Here is a 14658-nt window from a genome sequence, read left to right as displayed (position 1 = left end):
TTCGAATATATCCAGTAGTTGGGACTAAAAGTTAAAAATAATTTATATTCCAGTTTGTGGGATTAATGTTTTTTTTTGTTAAACCCGTATTTGGGATTACAAAATACAAAATAAATAGCAATTCATATGTTAATTAAATTATTTTTTTAGTGCATTATTTGCGACTCTGGTTACGATACAAGGGAAAACAATTTTTATATATAAGGGTGGAAGGTATCTTCCTTCCGCTTTTTTGTCTTTTGAATTTCGCGGCTATGTACAAAGCGCTACAGAGCTCGTATCTGGCAACACTATACATAATTTGAAAGGTCTTGACATAACCTACAAAACAACGCTATGCATGATTATTTTGGATATTGCGTTCAACAGTTATAGACGTGTAAACATGGAGTTCACTAACGCCGAAAAACGACACCATGGATAAGCCAGCCGGCGGAAGACCTGTGACGACAAATACCGATCAAATCATGGAATACATCGAGTTAGACCGGCATAGGGCATCTCGTGACATCGCCCAGGAGATGGGAGTTAGTCACCAAACCATTTTGAACCATCTGCAGAAGGCTGGATACAAAAAAAAGTTTGATGTTTGGGTGCCGCATAATTGACGCAAAAAAACCTTCTGGTCTATAAGCGTCCAAAAATATTTGGAAGAAGCTAATTGCCTAAAATTTCGTTACTAAATTAAACGATTTTTTTAAAACCCCTTGATCTCTTAATAGAGATATATCAGGTAATAATAAGATAATGAATGATTTATTTTTCAAATTCGTCCCACTCTATGACGTCAACGGTTGCTGTAACCTTGTTGTCTATAATTATGATTTATGAATTACCGCTTACAATTTAAAATTTTAAAAATTTGAGTTTTTAATCCAAAATTTTTGATTTTACATATTTTCACATATTTTCGGCATTAAATTAAGGTAAGTAAATACATACATGTATTCAATATTATACGTTCAGTTAATTTTGCTAAAATATCTTATATATTGAACGATATGTACGGTATAAGACCAACCGGAAGTTTGAAAATCTTTAATTATTCTTTTCGATTTATCGATTCGATTTTATCTATTTTGATTTTCTCTGAATTTCATTAAGGTACCTCACCTCCCATTTACAATATATAAGTAGTAAAGTCAAATCCTGATATTAGTTATGTGGCGGATAGGGCAAGTTAGGTACAGAGATGCACCGTTCGGAATAATACACGCTCACTCAATTTAATTAACTCACATATTGGCCGATATATTGCGTGTAAGGTCAGCCGGAAATTCGAAAATCTATTACGTATTTGGGGTCTAAGGGAAATATTGACCCGATTCAACCAATTTTTGACATACCGTTATCAGGAAAGGATTGTATCCTTATTTCACTCACGCAATGTCCTATATATTCTAAAAAGTCAGTCATAGCCCCTGAGGTTTACATTTCCGGTTTCTGGGGCTCGAGCAGTTATGGTCCGATTTTGACAATTTTTAGACCTGAAATGGCATACCTTAAAGGCACTATTTGGGCAAAGTTTTATCCCGATAAATTATTTGGTGCTTGATTTGTATAATGGAACGTGAAAATATCACATAGAATTTAAAGTTGTGTTATATGGGAAGTAGGCGAATTTATATGAATTCCGAATGACTGTCTGTCTGCAAACTATAACTCGAGCAAAAATTGAAACGAGAGAAAATGCAATTGAGTTCAAAACCGTAAAGGGGCATACGTTTATCATTCATCATTCATAGTTAAAGAATTAATTCCTATTTTTTTGATGTTGAAAATATCTAAGGTTACCAAGTCTACTAAAATATGTACAAAATATTCCATCATTACTTAAATATTTGTGATTTTATTATAATAATTTTACTGTCTCACATTTTAAAACCCAACGGTGCTTATAATAGAGATAATGAGAAATACAAATGTTACAACAAAATTATTTTGTTTGCTGTTTTTGAATAAAAAAATTTTACACATTTACAAAGGAAACATTTAAAGTATTTTTATAGTTAAACTTCATTTAATGAATTTTGTATTTATATAATATGGTTATTTAAAATTTCATATTAAAAATGCATAATACAGTAACTAAATTAAGACAGTACTTACGGATATTAAGTATTACTGTACATATAGGTAAAAACAGGTGTAATTTATGTTGGGAAAATATTATCTAAGCTATGAAGAAGTTTTTGTATGCAATAAACTGAAGTTGATGTTTGCATACAATGACCATTTCGTAAGAATGCTTCAAATTGAGATTTTATTAGAACTCGTAGTTGTAAAAGCATTTTAGCGTCTTTGGTAGGTAATTCAAATTTTATCCAATGATCTAAAGACATTATAGCGCTTTGGTTATTAACTGCTGTAGGTTCTGATAACGAAAGTGCTTTTACGCTTTTATTCAATAATTCGTTTATTTTTGTTTCTGAACCAACTTCTGTAGACTCTAAAAGGAGTTCTTCGTTATCTGAAACTTCAGAGTTGTCCGATATGTCTTCATCCAGTAAACAGTCTTTGCCACAGTGAAGAATAATTACTATAGGTGAAACTACAGTGTTCATGTTTATGGAACAAGTTTTCCCAACACGTGTTTTTTCGTAGAACACCACCCAATCGTATGGCAATTGATCAATGAATTCTTTAAAATTCTTCATACCTGGTGGGTTCAATGCCGATGTCCGTTGTAGAAGCAATCGTTTCTCGGCCCCCGACATTAGAGTTTTATGTTCACGATCAATTACTGCCACATTAGGATAGAAGCCGGCAACCAAACAGCAACGAACAATATTCCAATCATCATTGAATAGAGATGTTTCTTGGCCTATATGAAATTTTTGGGCTGATAGGTCAGCTATTTGACGCCGCGTCGCGCAAAATGTTTCCATAGCAGAGTGTGACAGGAAGTATTTGCTACAGAAGTCTCGAACACGTTTTTTATTGTTGCGAACGGAGCAGTAAGATTTATATAATAACAAAATACCCAGTTGATCACTGAATGTCTTCCCTGCAAAAGATTTACGTTGGAATGAAGCATGACCTTGGGCTGCACGGTCTGTTGGTAAGATGAAAGGATCTTTTACAGAGTGATAAGCGACAATAGTCAATATAGAATCAAAACATTTTAAAAAAATTCCATACATCAAGCACTTGCCAAGCTGGACATCCAGAGGAATTTCAACTAGATGTCTGCCTAACTCCGTCACGTTTTCATCTCCATCAAAAACTTCTAAGATTTGGAGTTTCCTAATAGCATTCTGTACACTTACGTTTGAAGGAGGGTTTAAAGAACGAGCTAAATATGATTGTACATCGCTTTGACGATCTAACGTCTTCGCGTACAAGCAAATTTCGGTCAATGGAATTCGCATAAATTCGGGAACACTAAACATTGGCATATAGTCATATGTTGCCGTAGAAAATAATCGATAACAAACACCATTCTGAGTCCGACCAGCACGTCCAGACCGTTGATTTGCGTCTGCCTTTGATATCCATACCGACTGAAGTTGAGACGATTCCGTGATTGAATCATGTGTTTTCATTTTAACTTTTCCCGAATCAATAATGTAGGCTAAATCTGGTATTGTTATTGACGTCTGTCCAATGTTTGTAGATAGTATTATTTTTCGGACTAAATGTCTTTGGAGTGCTTCGATCTGATCGTTTGAATCCATCTGACCATGAAGAATGCAAATCCGAAATGTGTTAACTGGAAGTGTACTTTGAATAAGATCTCTTTGTTGCACTATATCATTGTATCCTGGCAAAAATACCATGATAGCACCAGGGTGGGGACTACGATATAGACCTTCTATTAGTGACAAAATCAGATCATGATCAACTTCATTCTCATCATTAAATTGCTTCTGATAGGCGTATAAAATACGTTGCTTTTCGTTCAATTCCTGGTTTAATATCTTCTGATCTTTATGGACAATATCTAGACTTTGCAATATTTTCATACAAATTTTATCCGAATGCATGTTCGCGTAATCGAGAGAAGTTAAGCCTTCAACATTAACTAGATGGACATTGGCTTTATGATGCAGAAATAGTTTCAAATATTTTGGCAAATTACATTTACTAGCCGCCATAAGTGCGGTTGTGCCTATAAGATATGTTAAAATAATTATAGTTAAAAATAATTATACGAATTATTGTTTTTACCTGTTCGTGAATGCACCATATCTACTGGCATACCTTCACTTTCAATAAAATACTGAATTTGATCAAACAAAGCGAACAATTCCTCTTCGCATCGGTAGTTTTCAGCAAAACACTGATCAATAAGGGCATCTAGACTGAGTTGTAAATGTGTATCATTTATATTTGATTGCATCCCATTTGATTTACACTCATCTTTGTCAGTGTTCGTATATATTTCTTTACACTTTGGTGCGTCAATTTCGTTCATTGAGCGTAAATATTTTTCCATTAAAGCGGTTCGGTAGCCCGTTCTATAAAGAATGTCTTCAAGGTGGAATATTTTTACATTATAGCCCTGACCGGGTACATTTACCACTGGACAATTTTCGAAGTATTTTGACAGTAAATTTATATCCATTGTAGCTGACATAAGAATAACTTTAAGATCTTTATTTTTCCGTAGTTGGTCTTTAATGGTTATAAGTATAAAATCTGTGTACTTATCTCGTTCGTGAATTTCATCTATTACTAAATGAGATATTTTTCGAAAGAAATCGTTCGTATCAGTCATTATAGAACGTAGGAGACAACCACTTGTTGTGTAGATTAAATTTGTATTTTTCTGAACACGACCTTAAAATTAATATTAGGGCATTATATAAGCGAAATTTTTTTGGACAATTATCCCTTACATACTTTCCAAACGTATTTGATAACCAACAGTATTTCCGATTTGTTCACCTCTTTCTTCTGCCACTCTATGGGCGACAGAAACCGCTGCTACTCGTCTCGGTTGTGTAACAACTATTCTACATGACCGATTTCTACGCGTACTATCGTTTAAAATATATTGTGGCACTTGTGTGGTTTTCCCCGAACCAGTTTCTCCACTAATTATTAAAATCTGAAAACTTAAAATCATTAATAAAATTTAAGTTCCATTAACTTGATTTAAGTACTTACGGGACTTTGTTTCAAAATTTTATTTATTTCATCTTGATAAAAATAAATTGGAAGTTCCTTTTTATCTCGATAAAGTTCGTTAGATATGCGATTTGGATGTGGTGGCACAAGACGAGGTCCCAATCCACCTAATAATGCCTCGCTACGAATTCGGTTCTTTTTTTGTAGACGTTGCCGACGTTCAAGGTGGCTTCTCTCACTTGAAGGGGCGTCATACAAATGTAATTTCTCCAATACCGATCGACTAGCAGACGACAATTCAAATTTACGTAAACATCCTGATGATTTAAGACGTTTACGGTGTGTAATATGTAATACACGGTTATTTTTCGAACCATAGCTTCGCGACAATAGTCCAAGCCGAGCAATATATTTATGAACATATTTCCTTTGGGCATTGGATAACCCTGGAATGATCAACTCAACATCTGTACCGGCTATGAATTCTGATATGCGCTGTTGCAATTGTAACCGGTCGCCTTCAGGTAAATTTACTTCTTTGTGTAGGTTTTTTTCTCTATTGCGGGATCTGGTCGCCATCATTTGCTTTGCAATATTTTCATCTTCAGTCATTTTTTTAATTGAAACTATCTGAATTTTTCAACTTTTTAAAACCTTTATAAAACTTTATTCCAACGCTTTTTACATATATTTGCAAGATTTTCATCTCCTGCTTATAACTGTTCTTATATTTGTAAACTACCAACAGTGAAATTTCACCACGACCTTTAGTTAAACTCTGTAACAGTGTCCACACAATGAACATTTGGATGCTCATGAAAAGTGTCAAACGGGAAAATTATTCTATCTGTTGAGTTGGGTATAAAAAAGTTACTGTTGGATAATGTGCGAATCTGGTCGCTATCATTTGCTTATTTGCAATATTTTCATCTTCAGTCATTTTTACTAATTGAAACTATCTGAATTTTTAACTTTTTAAGACTTTATAAAACTTTATTCCAATGCTTAGAACGTTCTGGCATCTACAAATACGCGTCTAGTTGTTTCTGGCAATTTATCGTAATTTATAATAGTGTGTTTACATTGGGACTCTTTTGAAACCCGATCCGGTTTCATGTGGGCAAGGGGACGACAAGGAAAGACAAAGGGACCGCAAGTTTTCCGGTGGCACGCTTTGTGTTCATGTTCGTAACAGCTCGCTGCTACCCTTTTCAGCATTTCTTTTCACTTTTAAATTCTTCGAATGGTTGCAAGAGTGCTCGGTTTCAAATCAATATATATCATTTGTTCAGAAATTTGAATTCTGTTATCTATTTTTTGTATGTGATATGCAAATATGTATGCATAGAATAATAGAAATATTTTGAAAAATTAAGTTACTCAAAAATATTCAATACATATAGCGGTATTAAATGTAATAATACATCAGTATATATAACAGAATTCTAAAAAAAAAGGTAACTTTACTGTTTTATATTTACATAATATATTAAGATGCTGTCATATTACTTTCTTGTAACCACAAAGGATTTAGTTCGAACATCATTTTATTTAAAACAAGAATTGTAATTAATTTAAGGAACTTTTATAATATAATTTCTGTTATAAATTTGGCCTTGGTTATAAATTTGGCCTTAAAAATATTAGTAGGGGATATTCAATACATTCTGGTGGATTAGGGAATTCCCATCCTAAGTATTTCTTTGAAACTATTAAGCGTATATAATGCATATTATTCTACCACATTCATGATAATTCCTTGCAAGCAATATGTGGGACCACCATCCCAACATACAAAAGAAACATGCAACACATTCCAAGTGTCGCGTAGCCGAACCGCACAAATATATACGAAAATTTTATGAAAAGGAATGAAAAAAACTCGATTCAGTTTAATATTGTTATTGCCAAGGCAAAGTATTTTCGTAAATTTGTATTTATTATACAAAAAAATTTAATAATTTAATTAACAAGACAAAATTTCAAACCTCTCAATTTCATTTGCTGTGCATTTCAACTGTCAAAATATTACTTTCCATTTGACAAAACACAATGTAAAATTTGTTACACCATAGAAAATTGGTTCACCCCAACTCAAAACTGGGAAAAAAGTTATCGTTTGGCACATACCCTAACAGAAAAATATTTGCAGTTAAAAATTTCAGGGATTTCAAGTGTTTGGTGTTTTGAATTGAAAAGTCGATAATTAATCCTATTGGATTCGATAATTTATTCTCATATCTTATAACATGGTTTAGACAGTTTTTTGATTTTGTAGTAACTGCTTAAAAGGATAAAGCTACCCTCAAAATGAGCACTCAGCGTGGTAATGCAACAAGGACACGATCTCAGAAGCATAAAAATCGAACAGTTTTCAAAAACGACCTACACGATAAAACAAATCTCCAAAAGAAAATAAATTCTTTACACGTCTCCGAGGTTTGTCAACATTGCAAGGATGTCATAGAATGGAAAATTAAGTATAAAAAGTATAAACCTCTTACTCAACCGAAAAAGTGTAGTCGTTGTGAGCAGAAGAATATTACCAAGGCGTACCATGTGCTTTGTCGACACTGTGCTCTAGATGCACATGTATGCGCTAAATGTCTGAAGAGTGAAGAGCAAGTTGTTATAGAACCGCCACAACCAACAACGGAAGAAGAAGTCAAATTGAAAGTGGAAATGGATCGACTTATAAAATCTCTACCTGAACGAAAACGAAGAGCTTTCATTCGGTACATGGATAAGGGTAAAAAACAAGAAGATATGGTGAAGGTTGTTTCTGGTGAAGGAATTGAAAGTGACACACAGTTTACGAAAGAATTGGATGATACAATACATTTTCCACATACTAGAGAAGAACTACTTCAAAAAATTGAGTTTCTCAAGTTAAATAATGAAGACGAGTATATAATTTCCAATGCGGATGCTGATAGCGATGATGAAAGTCCTATATAGTTAAAATTTGTATTGCTCTATTGGATCCTGAATTAAAAATTTCACATATTTACACAGAGCCACGGTCGATTTTAAATACAATTCCAGGATTTCTGGGATAAAATAGGTATGAGAGCATAGAAGATGTTCCCCGGATAAAGATATTTGCATTTAAAGCTGAAAATATCAACTATTTAATTTAATTGTACATATATATTTTTAATTTGTATATCCACTAACACTTTACTTATTCGTTTGTACACACAAGTATTTCACATTCCATAAGGTAACACTGACTATTTGTCAGTGTGCAACCGTTTTGTTATTGTGTGAATAAATAGAATTGAACAAAAAGTTAAATATTTAATTACAACTATTTTTGCACTATATATGTGAAATAAATGTGTACAAACGAATTAGTGAATTGATAGTGGATATAAAAGGGAAAAATATAAATTTAAAATTCATTTTAAATCTAAAATATACGCACAATAAATAGTTTTCAACTTTAAACGCAAATATATCGATCTGAAGAACATCATTTATCCGCTCAAACCTATGTTCTGTCCGAAATTCTAGGATGATTTTCTACAGTTTTCCCCGGAGCCTAAATATGTATATTGAAAAAATATTTATTATTATTGTGCATTACGCTATAAGATAATTAATAATAAATATTATAAATTTTTAACACATTAGTTCAATTCTAGCTTCATTTACGTAAAATTATTTGTTGTATACTATCTTAGTGAGCACCATTTAAAAGATAAATTTTTAATGATAGGTAAATTCTCATACGCATACGTGAAAAATCTTACCGCTGTTGAACTGCATACATGTATTTTTTAGCAGCTAAAATAATATGAAATAAAAGGAATAGCGTGGAAACTAACACATACGCAACTTGCAATTCATAAGCTCTATGCGTAGGAAAGAGCTTCGGTCAGAGACATTAAATTTGACACCGAAAATGGTAGGAATTACGTTTATAGAAGCTTAATCTAAAACTCGCCAATCAAAACAGGGTTAGATCGCCGAAATAACAGTTCTTGGTCGAAAAAAATCTGAGCCGATAACGTAGAGCCGGCTGTCTTGGGTATTGCCAATAGACCTAGCATAGAAAGTCAGGATATAACTATCCGGTCGGACGATGTCGAGCTCGAGATTTTTAATATATACATCCCCCTTATTAAATGTTGACTAACAGGATATCTCCCGAACATAGATGCGCTACTACGTGGTGAAAAGCGTTTGGTGCTTGGCGACTTTAACGCGCACCACGATCTTTGGCACTCCTGCTTGTCAAACGATCGTAGGGAGCGGATGAAACAGATAGACGATACGATATTCTGCACAATGAATGACGAAGCCCCCACCAGAATTATGCACACCTCAAATATCTCGCCAGATATTACCATTCCTAGCATTGGTATGATAAATAGCTTTGCTAACCCTCGCTCGGACCATCTGCCCATATTTATCTCGATCGAGAAACCTCCTGTATTAGTCAACGAACGCGGCACCTTACGCCGGATAAGGGATCTCAATTTGGAGATTCGGCACATGGGAAACCATCATAAGCGGACAAAGTGTGTAGAGCATTTAAGGCCTTGCAACCTCTGCACCGGTGTGAGTAAGCATTCGAATACTAATGTAAAATTAGAGAAAACATGACGACCGGGTTGAATTTCAATTCTATGACCATGCCTCCTAGGACCCGAAGAAGTGCGCGAACTATTTAAGCTGGCAGTTCACACTGCACATTCACTCACCACTTGAGCCTAGCAGACCACCAGCATGGCTTCCGAAAAGTGCACATCACTTGGAATTCCGCAAGATCTCTCTCCTCTTCCCGTTACTCTTTAATTTCTACATATCAAAACTCCAGTATTGGCGTCGGGCAATGGAATTGATGGCATGTGATTGAGGCATGTGATCAAAAGTAAACAGCTATCTCTCTGACCATTCTCACATCTTCTCTGCAAGGACCTTAACACTTTCCCCACAAAAACCACAACGGCCATATTCTTTAACTGGACGAAGGATTTTAGTTGTAAAGTTTGACAGCCTGTGCTCCTTCGCTCCTCATACTACCGCGATAACTGCCAAAGTACATAGCCGCAACAAAGACCTCAAATCGCTTGCCGGCAGCTCATAGGGAAAATACAAATAAACGTTGCTGGCAAATTACAAGGCAATCGGGTGGCCGGTTCTAAACTACGCCTCACCTACACTAATGGACAAAATAAGAGGTGTACACAGTTTTTATTTAATAACTTTGAAGTATTTGCAATTAAAACCATTTTGTTTTAGAGATATTTACGCTTTACTTTATTAAACCTATGTGTCGAAAATCTTTCATTCCGAATTTTAAAACTGAGTTTTTTTTTTAAATAAGAAATATTGGTCAAAATAATAGGTGTAAAATATTTTTTTCTAAATAAAATCAAAAAATTCAAGTTACTTTTTTTCGGTCCATGAGTCCATATCCTCTGTGGTTTTTCATTAGTTTTCCAATTCTATTCGGTATGGAATGAATTAATTTTTGGCAGGTTTATAATGGGGTGGTACCCCAAAGTTTGTTTGCTTTCCGCCGCAATTGCTCTTTATTTTGGAAAGATAAAGCTGCCAATCTCCTCTTAAGGTCACTCTACAAGTTCTCAATCAGGTTGAGATGAGGGCATTGACTAGGCCATTGCATACAGGTAATATTTGCATCCCTGAACCACTCAGATACCAACCTCGATGTATGTTTCGGGTAGTTATCTTATTGATAACTCCATCTCAGCGGCATGTTTTCTTCAGCAACACGCAGTTCTTTTATAATCATTTACAAAATAAGTAATCTTAACTTCGTGATTGAGTAAAATATTTCGCCTTTTTTTTTACCCAGTGGGACCGCACCAATTTTTATGTTCAGCGGCAAAAGCTCCTCTATTCTGTGTGTCGAGGAGAAGCCAATATCAAATTTGGACAATAGGCCAATCTATAGATGAAATCCTATATCTCATAAACTACTGGTCTAACTTTCACCAAGTTCGGTGCATATCATTATTTTGTCATTCGCGTGTTACTTTATGAACATGGGTGAAATCGGACAGTAACCACACCTACGTCCATTAAATAACAATTTTAAATTCGATCAAATTTTTTACTTTACGGTGAAGAAAACCAACTTCTGGTTGCTTTTATACCGTATAAATCGGTTAATGTGTGAGTTATCTTAATGTAATAAATTAAGAAACTATATCTTTCTAATAACAGTGTATCTTTGTGCCTAATATGGATCAAATCGGGTAAATACATCCTCTAGCCTCCACATATATAATAAAGGAATTTTCAAACATCTGGTAATAGTATGTCATGATGCCATAAATTGATAAAATAGGGTCAACACTAACCTACCTCATATTAGAATTTCAGCTTTCGGTTGTATCTATATCGTATATATCAGCGAAATTAAGTGAACATACTATAGCAAATTATGTATGTATTATATAGTTTTTATAGCATACTTTAAGCTTTTGTAAGTTATTTTCGCAAAATTACGTGGAAATATGTTTTCGAGTATATAGTAAACATTAATGCAATCAGTTTAATCCCTAGCCCTAATATACCCGATAGTTTGATTTCCGACTTTCCACTTCACATTAAACCGTCTATGTAAGTGTACGCGTTTTCATAAACATAATGTGGTGTAGCACTAAATAATATAGTGATTCTCATCCTCTGGTTGATGCTTTTCTCATATATTTTTTCTCTCTTTGGTTGAATTTATATCATAAATATGTATATGATTTAAGTTGATTTTAATATACATATGTATGAATTTCGGACACGAAGCAAAATGCAGCAACGAAACTATGTGAGTATATCACCCACAGCATAAATTAATAATATATGGTACATACATACCAAACATGATTGTAATCCTTATTGACAATTCACATAGTAATTTTGCTTCGCTTTGTTTCAGGCAATTGATTAGATAGTAAAGTTCGGTGTATGCTTTTGGGTGAGTACGTAATTGTATGAAGCCAAACTCAATGTTGAATAACTCTCATCTCTTTACGCTTTGCCAAGCAACGGTCGCCATTTATATTAGGAAGACAAAGCGTTCATTGTGGCATGTCCTTTGTTTTCTGCGCTTCGTTGTTTCAGTATGAACTGTCACGCAAAGAAAGGAAAGTTGTATGTGAATGGACCTTCACACACTTCCATCGGATAATGAATTTGGAATTCTTTTCCAACATTTTTCAATATAAATCTTTGCCAATACCTAACAATATTTCATCGTCTTTGAGCTACATAAATTGCGAGTGAATAAAATGTTCGGTAACACCCAAACTTAGCCCTTCCTTACTTGTTTTTTGATAATTTTACTTTCGCCTATACAGGTTGGTTGAAAAGTTTCTACTCTTGAAATGAAAAAATACTGTTTTTGGTACGAAATATATTTTTTTTATTTAATATAATATCCATTAACTTTGATATACTTGTTACAATGATTCTCAAATAATATCCCTATAATGACTTTCCGGAAGCTCTGCAAAATACCCGTCTACGGCTGTAAAAGCTTCTTCATTCGACGAAAAACGCTTTCCACGAAGGAACTTTTTCAGGTTTCTAAACAGATAGTAGTCGCTGGGAGCCAAATCAGGTGAATACGGTGCATTCTCAAGCAATTCGTACTTTAATTCGTTGAAAAATAATTTTTTTGTGCTGCAAACCAGGTCTTTTCTCACGAATTTTTTCATCTGATCCAAAAGGCTGAAATAAAATTCAGAGTTTTGTTTCACCTTTTTGCAGATAATGAATCAACTTTTGCATTCCAAAATAACTGATGTCGTTGCTGATCGTTGTGACTTCACCTGCTTTGGAGCTGAACAACCAGCTTCAGTCCACTGTAAATGTTCTTGTTTCAATTTAGGATCATGGTGGTAGATTCAAGTTCTGCTCAAAACGCTCCAAATTATTCTGAGATATTTGTTTTCGATCCAGTTTTTGTTGAATTGTTAACGGGTGCTGCACTAACTTTCCAAACAGCTTTTTCATATGAAATTCTTCATGTAAAATATGAAGTACTCATCCGTCTGAGGTGCCTATGGCATTAGCAATTTCGCGCTTAGTCAAACTTGGATCTTCACTAACAATCTTATAAACTTACTCAATGATTTCTGGTGTGGTTGCGGTTTTTTATCGTCCATGGCGTGGATCGTCTTCAAGCCTAGTACGAATACGTTTAAATTCACCAGCCCAAAATTCAACGGTGCGTTTTGAAGGTGAGGACTCCTTATACACTTCTAACAATTTTTCCATATTAAAAACTTGTAACTTTGCATGTGTTCTCACGACAGATGTACCAACTTGGGAAAAAACATTTAGAGCTAGTAGTGCTAATTCTTGGTCAGCACTACTCACTTTTCAACCAACCTATTCTTCAGACATTTATATATATAACTAGCTTTACTCGCGGTTTCGCTCGCATTTAATCCCTTCAATAAATATCCAAGAGCATTAACAAAAACAAGTAACTAAATACATAGTACCATATGTATGGAATATGACTATACCGCACTGATCATCTTCTTGGTGCTGGAACCCGGGAAACCCCAAATTAGTCTGATTTATAGAAATATAATAAAGATGCATCGATGCATTTTTTGTTTTGATTGATTTTCAAATTTTTCGACAAACAGTAAAAAACATGTATGCATGCGTATGAATGTTTTTTTTAATTTTCAAATTTATTTTACAATTATATTTGCCAAAATAAATTTTTTCATAATCCGCATATTTTGTTAAAATAAATAAGTGTCTTTTCTAAAACCATTAAGAATAAGTGTACAAAGTTTTTGTTGCAGCGGCAGAATTTTGTCGAGTTGACAGTCCTTGGCCGGAAAAAATCCAGGTCCGTTCCGGTTACGTAGACCCGACTGTTATGGAAACGGTGTACAAAGTTTCATGATGATCGGTTAAGTGGTTTCGACGTGAAAGCGTAATAAAAAAGCTTATATTCAATTTTATTATTTTGTTAGGGAAGAGATCAGGAAAAATTTAAAACTACAATTTGGTATAACTAAAAAATAAAAAAAAAATATCAAAATTTCGATAAATGGGATTATTCCTCTCAACAGTAATACATATGATATGATGTAAAAGATGTTAAAAAAAATATGAACACCTAAAATTCTCAGATTATTATGTATATTAGTATTTGTAGTAGTATTAACATTGGCTGATGATAATCGTATATCTCAGGATCTATTCGACCAATGCAACTAAATTTGGCGCATAACATTATTCTGCAATTCTTATACTACAGTATAAAAATGGGCGAAACCGGACTGCAAAGATATTCTATCTACCTCTAACGGAGATTTAGAGAACAATTTCCTGAAAAAAATGTGCCCTTGTGTTAAAAGTGAGTAAAATCGATTCAAGACTTTCGCATAAAGGATATGAATTCTTAAGTGTTTCCCCGAGAAAATACGAGAACATAAAATGGTAGCTTACACCCGAACTAAGCTTTTCCTTACTTGTTTGTTTTCCATAAAATTCGCAACTTGGCGATCGGTTTTAACTAGAAAAAGTACTAAGAACCACTAGCGCGGGTGTTGACTATAATTTTGAAGTAAAGTATTGCAT

General features: G+C 34.0%; 2 protein-coding genes across 2 annotated transcripts; one reads left to right on the top strand and one right to left on the bottom strand.

The window, feature by feature from the left end:
• Positions 1 to 1829: 1829 nt before the first annotated feature.
• On the bottom strand, positions 1830 to 5987 carry LOC106614685 (3'-5' RNA helicase YTHDC2). Its single transcript, XM_014230568.3, has 4 exons — positions 5113 to 5987; positions 4846 to 5053; positions 4171 to 4782; positions 1830 to 4111 (listed from the first exon to the last, which is right to left on the bottom strand). Exons 1-4 carry the CDS (start codon positions 5683 to 5685, stop codon positions 2154 to 2156), a joined length of 3351 nt encoding a protein of 1116 aa, XP_014086043.3. The 5' UTR covers positions 5686 to 5987; the 3' UTR covers positions 1830 to 2153.
• Positions 5988 to 7198: 1211 nt separating this feature from the next.
• On the top strand, positions 7199 to 8708 carry LOC106614686 (uncharacterized protein C9orf85 homolog). The gene has a single exon (XM_014230569.3). It carries the CDS (start codon positions 7384 to 7386, stop codon positions 8029 to 8031), a length of 648 nt encoding a protein of 215 aa, XP_014086044.2. The 5' UTR covers positions 7199 to 7383; the 3' UTR covers positions 8032 to 8708.
• The last annotated feature ends 5950 nt before the right edge of the window (positions 8709 to 14658 follow it).

The sequence above is a fragment of the Bactrocera oleae genome, chromosome 5 (assembly GCF_042242935.1).
Source record: "Bactrocera oleae isolate idBacOlea1 chromosome 5, idBacOlea1, whole genome shotgun sequence".
NCBI lineage: Eukaryota > Metazoa > Arthropoda > Insecta > Diptera > Tephritidae > Bactrocera > Bactrocera oleae.
Note: the sequence above shows the minus strand (reverse complement) of the source record. Positions and strands in the feature narration are given on the sequence as shown.